At 47.9% G+C, this 6,993-nt stretch overlaps 1 protein-coding gene across 1 annotated transcript; it reads left to right on the forward strand.

Annotated features, from left to right (window-relative positions):
* The first annotated feature begins 6 nt into the window (after window positions 1-6).
* ISG20L2 (interferon stimulated exonuclease gene 20kDa-like 2) lies at window positions 7-5,069 on the forward strand. The gene is made up of 3 exons (XM_010838218.1): window positions 7-1,449; window positions 3,269-3,469; window positions 4,170-5,069. Exons 1-3 carry the CDS (start codon window positions 565-567, stop codon window positions 4,281-4,283), a joined length of 1,200 nt encoding a protein of 399 aa, XP_010836520.1. The 5' UTR covers window positions 7-564; the 3' UTR covers window positions 4,284-5,069.
* The last annotated feature ends 1,924 nt before the right edge of the window (window positions 5,070-6,993 follow it).

A 6,993-nucleotide genomic window follows, 5' to 3' on the forward strand; every position in this document is an offset into this window, starting at 1 on the left:
GAGGTAAGTGAGTGAGCGTGCGAGGCTGGCTCCGCGGCGTGGATGGCAGCTGATCCTTAGACTCGGTTCCTTCCCCCACCAGTGTGTGTTGTCAAAGGTCCTTTCGTGGGACAGAGACTTGAGTGAGATGCATGTGGAGATTTCCCCCACCTGGAAACGAGGGAGATGAGTGCCTGAATTTGTATCTCTACTCGTGGGACCCGCGTGGGGATGCTAGGGTAATCCAGAGGTCAACTTTGCCAAACCTGTCACTGCCTTTGAGCATACTTAGACGTTCCCTCCATGGGCAGATGATAGAGTTCACCTATTCTGGCGTTGTAGATCGCAGTTTCAGCTAGTTGGTTTTGCAACCCCCTAAGTTTACAAATGAGACTGAGATCTAGAGAGGGGACATGGCCTTCCTAATACCATACAGCTGGTGAATTGTGGAGCTTTCTAGAATCCAGGCTTCCTGGTTCAGAATGAAGTTCTCCTTCTGTCATTTCACATTATTTGAGAGGTTATTCTGATGTCTTTCCTCTCTCTTAAGTCCTGCAAAGATGGGTCTTATTGATTCCCAAGCCTATGGGCTCCGTTATCAGGATCGCTTTCTTCCCTAGGGTATGCTGCAAACCTCCAAATGCTGGTCTGTGGGATTCAGCAGATGAGTCTTCTATCTTCCTCTCATCTGTAAGCTGTTCTTCCCAACTGTTCTCTCAACCATCCAGTGTCATCATGTCTACCTTACTCCTCAATCTGGATTTTGGCGAGCCTCCCCCCAAAAAGGCATTAGAGGGAAATGCCAAGCACCGAAAATTCGTCAAGAAGAGGCGACTGTTGGAACGGAAAGGCTTCCTCAATAAGAAGAAGCAGCCCCCTAGCAAGGTGCCTAAGTTGCACTCAGAACCTTCACAGAAAGGGGAAACTCCCAGGGTAGATGGCACTTGGAAGGCCACTCCCCTTCCAAAGAAGAAGACAACAGCTGCCTCCAGCAGTGGGTCAGAGCAGTCCCTGGACAAGAAAGCTGCAGTGCCTTGGCTGACTCCTGCCCCTTCACAGAAGGCTGGTTCTGTTGTGGCTAAAGTAGATTTGCTGGGGGAGTTCCAGAGCGCCCTACCAAAGATTAAGAGCCACCCAACTCGCCCCCAGAAGAAGGGATCCCAGAAGAATCCTCCACCCAAGAATGGCCCACAGAACTCCACCCATACACATTCAGAGAATAAATACTCTGGGGTATCCCAGAAGATACCGGGGAAGATGGTGGCAATTGACTGTGAGATGGTGGGTACTGGACCCAAGGGGCATGTCAGTTCCTTGGCTCGATGTAGCATTGTCAACTACGACGGAGATGTGCTCTATGATGAGTACATCCTCCCCCCCTGCCACATTGTGGACTACCGGACCAGATGGAGTGGTATCCGGAAGCAGCACATGGTGAATGCTACACCCTTCAAGATTGCTCGGAACCAGGTAGGAGGCATGAGGGATGGTGGTAGCAGCGAAGCAGATAGGGCAAAGTCCAAATCATTTTTCAGCAAAGGATATCACTCTGGGAAGGCACCAAAGGATTGTGGAGGGATGGTTGGAGTGGATGGGAGTAGCAGATAAAGAAGGCTTTTCTTTTGGGATGAAGAGTGGTAAGAACCTGGAAACTTACAAATAGCTGGTGTAATAAACTGTATTAGATCTGTTTTAGATCCCAAGTGGAATCCTCATCTGGCTAATTGGGACTCTGCTAGAAAAACAGCAACCTGTGATGGACAGAGTAGCAGGCATGAGTGCCAGGGGGAAAGGGCTCAATTTGAGAATACCTTGTAGAGGTGGGGCTGGGGTTGAGAACAGAGAGGTGGAGGGCGCTTCCCAAGCAAGAAGTGGCCTGTGGCAGTGTGGAAAGTTGGTGGATAACTGGAACAGGCAGCCTGCAGTGAAGGGGGTAAAAGACACAGGCCTGATATGCTGGGGTTCTCATCTCATTCACTGAACAATCCTAGCCACTGTAAGCTCTATGCTGAAAACTGGAGGCATGCTGAATGAACAGGAAAGGAGGATGAGCTGGTAGAGGGGAAGCGGAAAGGAGCTGCTGGTCTTGGAAGGCCTCCAGAGGGCACCCTTGATCCACTGTGTAATTTCAGCTCCACATTCTTTGTCTTGTCTAGACACACTGTTCCAGTAATTTCTCATATGCCAGAGCAGTAAGTTGAAGGAATTTCATCAGCTAGATTTTAGAAAGAACATGAAGAGTTAAAGAACATCCTGTGCACCCTCAAGTGTGAGCAAAGGCTTGGGAGAGTCAGAAGATCGGGTGGGTCTGAAACAGCACATCCACTTAGCTTTAATGAAGGCTGTGTGTTAAAATTAATGCAAAGTAAAGGTGTTAGTGGTCAGTAAACTGTAGGGGCGACTAAATACCAAGTTGATTAGACTATATCTGGTTTTCATCATAAAAATCAGTGCCCAAGCTGGGGTATGAGACCAAGGTACATTCAAATGAGTCTGTACCCTTCCAAGGGGGTCCCATTGAGAGGCCAGGCATTGATTCCAGGCCTGTTAACTCTTTCGCGGTCTGTTTGGAACCCCATTTTGGTAACAGCCCTCAGAGTTCATGGCATATTCTTTCGACATCCTCATTGGAAATGAATCTTTTTTTTTAGGGGGTGGGGCATACCTTGAGGCTTGTGAGATCTTTGTTCTGTAACTGGGGATCAAACCTGGTCCCCCTGGCAGTGATCGTGCTGAGTCCTAACCACTGGACTGCCAATTCTTAATTCCCAATTTTTAATTTTTTATAGCTTGTAGGCCCTTTGAGAGTCTGATGAAAGCCATAGATTCCCTCCCAAAACAAACACAGAAACATACGCATACCAATTTGCATATAATTGGGGGCTTCCATTACCTCCCTGGAGCCCATCTTTACAGTAATTGTCCCAGCCTGTATCTAAGGCCAACGTAACAATTATCATGGTTAAAGAACTTCAAGTATCAAGCCAGGACTGAACTAGGTAATTACATGAACATCACATTGAGGTAGAAATTAATGCGACAATAAGGAACCACTGGCTAGGCATCCAAACAGGGTTACACCATGAAAGATGCCTACTTTTACCTCGGGGAGAGGAGATGGATTTCAGGTAAAAGAAAACTTGTGGGAGAAGGCATTTCAAGGATGAGACAGGTGAGCAAGTGGTGAAAAGAGCCTAGGAGGACTTAGAGCTGTGTTGGACTTTTAGAATGCAGAGGCTGCATCTGTGAGTCGTGCTCCTTACCACCTCCTCTTCCATGTCTGTTTCAGATCTTGAAGATTCTGGCAGGGAAGATAGTGGTGGGGCATGCCATCCACAACGACTTCAAAGCCCTTCAGTACATTCATCCCAAGTCCCTCACACGAGACACCTCTCATATCCCCCTCCTCAACCGTAAGGCTGACTGCCCAGAGAATGCCACCATGTCTCTGAAGAGTCTCACCAAGAAGCTGTTGAACCGGGACATCCAGGTAGCGTCTCCCCAAAGGCTGCCAGACCCCTGGCTTGGACGGGAAAGGCTCACCTGGTGCCTCTCTCCAGGCTCTGACACTCAGATTCCTCTGACTGTAGAAAGATCCAGGGGGAGATGCTCTGATGGGAAGAACTTTGGGCAGAGAGGTCCATCTCTACTTAGGCATAACAGTTCTTGTTTCCTACTTCCCAGAGTGTTCCCCAGGGTACTTGGAAAAGGAAAAAAGCCTAAAAGTGGGACTAAAACCCTAAGTAAGAAAAATGGGAAGCAGGTAGTTGTGGTGGCCTAACTGACCATAAAGTGGCTTCAGGGGCCTCTTAGTATTTCATATGTTTGGCAGTCACAGAGGGGGTGGTCTGCCTGGCATGAGAGTATAGACATGTCATACATAGATTAGTTAAGGAACTAGGGAAGATGGAAGACTCAGAAGGTCTGTCTATGATCAGGTCTGTTCTGCTTCTTCAGAAGAATGTAGAACAATATGGTGTGTACTTGTTGCCACAGAAAGGACTGAGGCACACCATAGTATAGGAGTTGAACCCCTGAAATCAGGTGATGAGTGGGGCCCCACCAGAGGTCTGCCTTTGCAGCCCGCTAACTGCACAAGCAGCAGCATCACTGAGGTTGGAGAGAACCAGTTGGGAAGGGAGGAAACGGCCTCTTGTAGCCTCATGCTCTTTTCTTCCTCCCTTGTTCAGGCTGGGAAAAGTGGACATTCCTCAGTGGAAGATGCTCAGGCCACAATGGAGCTGTACAAGTTGGTTGAAGTTGAATGGGAACAGCACCTGGCCCAGAATCCCCCTAAAGACTAGGGGTCACTGGCGATGCGGCAGGCGGAAGCAGCAACACAGCCAGGGCGGGGCAGTGGGCCATGGACAGCCCCACCAGCGCCGCACCTTGGAAGCCAGGGGTTCTGGGAGAGGGAGGCTGCACCCCAGGCTTAGCATCCATTGAAATTCACTTCAGGTGTTATGTGTCTGGTTAATGTTACTTGGAAGGAGGATGCCTCCATGTCAGAACCCACCCCCGGGCCGTTTACCTCTTAAATGGTGCTAACCATGTGTCCCAAGGTGCTTTGCTTCTGGGAAAGTCTTTTGACTTTCAAAGGGCACGGCAAACTGGGAAATGTCTTTTCCCAAACTGCCTTATCACTAGGGTGGCCATGTGTCTCATTATGCCTTTCCTCTCAAGCAATTAACAGCACCCTCTTTCACTCTCAGAAGTATCCTGTTGGATGATAACTTGTATGATCACAATGCATCTCTCAGACTCTGCTTTCTGCTCAGAGTCTACATCTGGTTTGTGTTGGGATATCACCTGTTCTTTCCACCTTGAATTCCGGAGGAGCCATTCCTGGTGAGGTTTACTTCTCCTTAGGGTTATGGGCAGTAGAGGTAAGAGAGTGACTTGGAAATCAATTTTTCTGATTTAGGAAAGCAGTCCCCTAAAGTGATAGAGAATTTATTTAATTTAAATCCCACTTGCTAGGTTAAAGAAGAATTTTAAAGTGTTTCAATGAGTTTTAGTCTTTTACTTTGCTAAACCAAGCCTCTGAAAATGCAAATTATTCCCTTGATAAATTTTTTATAAAGGAAAAACAGTTGTGTGGTGTTTTCTTTATAACTTCACATTAAATAGCTTTGCCACAGACTCCTTAGCGCTGTAGCTCTGCCAGGGGGGCTGGGTCTCTGGACGACACTGATGGACCCTGGTTTGCTGGAAGTCATCGGGAAGCGCTGACCAAGCCTTTGTCTGTCGCCCGTGTGCTCTGCTGCCTTCTCGGCCCTACCACAGATCAACAAGCACACCTGAGACGACGCTTCAAGCCGCACGAACACCCTCACACAGGGTATGTGACCAGGAGAGTGACTCAGAGAGTGGGCATGTGGGAGGGATGGAGCGGGGGAGAAAGGTGCTCGGTGACGCCAGCCTGGTTGCTCCTGCCAGCTCTTCCTTGGTGGTACACACCCTGATGTTGGGAAAGTGAGTCACAGGTCTGACCTTGTGGCTGGGATCACTGTCTGCGCTCTGTCTTGAGAGAATGCAGACTCCGTGTATACACCGAGACTCTTGCCCTCTTGAGTGGCTATTTTGGCTCCAGAGGCCAGAGTCGCAGTTGCGGCTGCCTATAGAAGAATTTGCTGCAGCCAAATGAGACCTTGGACGTGGTCTTGCTGCTGTGTGCCGCACTACAGCATCTGCTTGAACAGGCAGCTGTTGAGCTCTGAGCAAGTTGGTTCCTGTTGAACCCAACATAAGCAATGTCCATGACACTTCACAAAGAAGCGCTAGGCGCTCTTACACATCTCTTAAGTGGGAATAATGTAGGAAGGTCACACCAAAAACGGGTTACAAGTCTTAAATGAATGTGAGTCTTAATTACATTGCAATCAGGAAACTAGAAGCTAAGTGGAAAATTCTCCTTTGAGTTCAGGTTTTAGGGTACCTGGCTGGGTAATTTATTTTATGAAGTATACTGTTGATTTACAATATTGTTTCTGATGTACAACAAAGTGACTCAGTTATATATAACAATCATATAGTCTTTTTCATGTTATTTTCCACTGTGTTACCATACGATGTTGAATATAGTTCCCTGTGCTCTGCAGTAGGACCTTGTTCATTCTGTATCTAACAGTTTACAGCTGCTAACCCCACACTCCCGATCCATCCCCCCCACCTCCCTCCTTGGCAACCATGCGTCTGTTCTCTGTGCGTCTGTTTCTGTTTCACAGACAAGTTCGTTTGTGTCATGTTTTAGATTCCACATATAAGTGATATCATATGGTATTCGTCTTTCTCTTATTCACTTACTTCACTTAGTATGGTAATCTCTAGTTGCACTTGGCTTTTATGCTCTACTTCACCCCCCGGCTCAGGCGCCCTCCGTCCAGCATTGGGAAGGGCTAAGTCTCACTTTTGCTCACCAAAAAGAACCTGGAGACCAGAGGACCTTGCAACCATTTTCTTGCTCTTTTCTCATATCATACTTCCTGGTCAGAGCCCAGCTCACCCTGCAGGGTGCCTGGGGATCCCTGTACTTTAATCCCCTTCTTTCTCTGCCCCTTTGTTCTCAGGCTTCATCCAGTTGATGACAGATAAGCCCCATTGCAGATTTCTACCTAAATACCAATCAGCAAGTCCTGGTTTGCCTTAAGTTTGAGGCCCTTTGGAGCATATGCACAAGAAAACAAATGTTCTTCCGACAATACTCTTTCCATGTCTTGATATTTCCTAATGCTGAGCCCCCTTCTGCAGGTGAGAACGATAAAGGGCAAAAGAGTGGGAGAAGTATATGCTGCCAAACACACTGATCTTTTGAAATGTCATATAGTAAAGTGATTCTTGGGAGGGGAAATCTCAGGTCACAGTGCTGCCATTCTCTCTACCCTTAAAAGCCACTGGTTGAGGGAATTCCTTGGGAATCCAGTGGTTAGGACTCCACAGTCTCACTGTAGAGGGCCCAGGTTCAATCCCGGGTCAGGGAACTAAGATCCCACAAACCACGTGGTACAGCCAAAA

This window comes from Bison bison, unplaced genomic scaffold (genome assembly GCF_000754665.1).
Source record: "Bison bison bison isolate TAMUID 2011002044 unplaced genomic scaffold, Bison_UMD1.0 scf7180017864093, whole genome shotgun sequence".
NCBI classification, from domain to species: domain Eukaryota; kingdom Metazoa; phylum Chordata; class Mammalia; order Artiodactyla; family Bovidae; genus Bison; species Bison bison.

Coding starts and splice junctions, on each gene's coding strand:
- ISG20L2 (XM_010838218.1), top strand. CDS start 565: ATGGGCTCCGTTATCAGGATCGCTTTCTTCCCTAGGGTATGCTGCAAA. Junction 1,450..3,268: donor TCAAGATTGCTCGGAACCAG/GTAGGAGGCATG, acceptor TGTCTGTTTCAG/ATCTTGAAGATTCTGGCAGG. Junction 3,470..4,169: donor TGTTGAACCGGGACATCCAG/GTAGCGTCTCCC, acceptor TCCCTTGTTCAG/GCTGGGAAAAGTGGACATTC.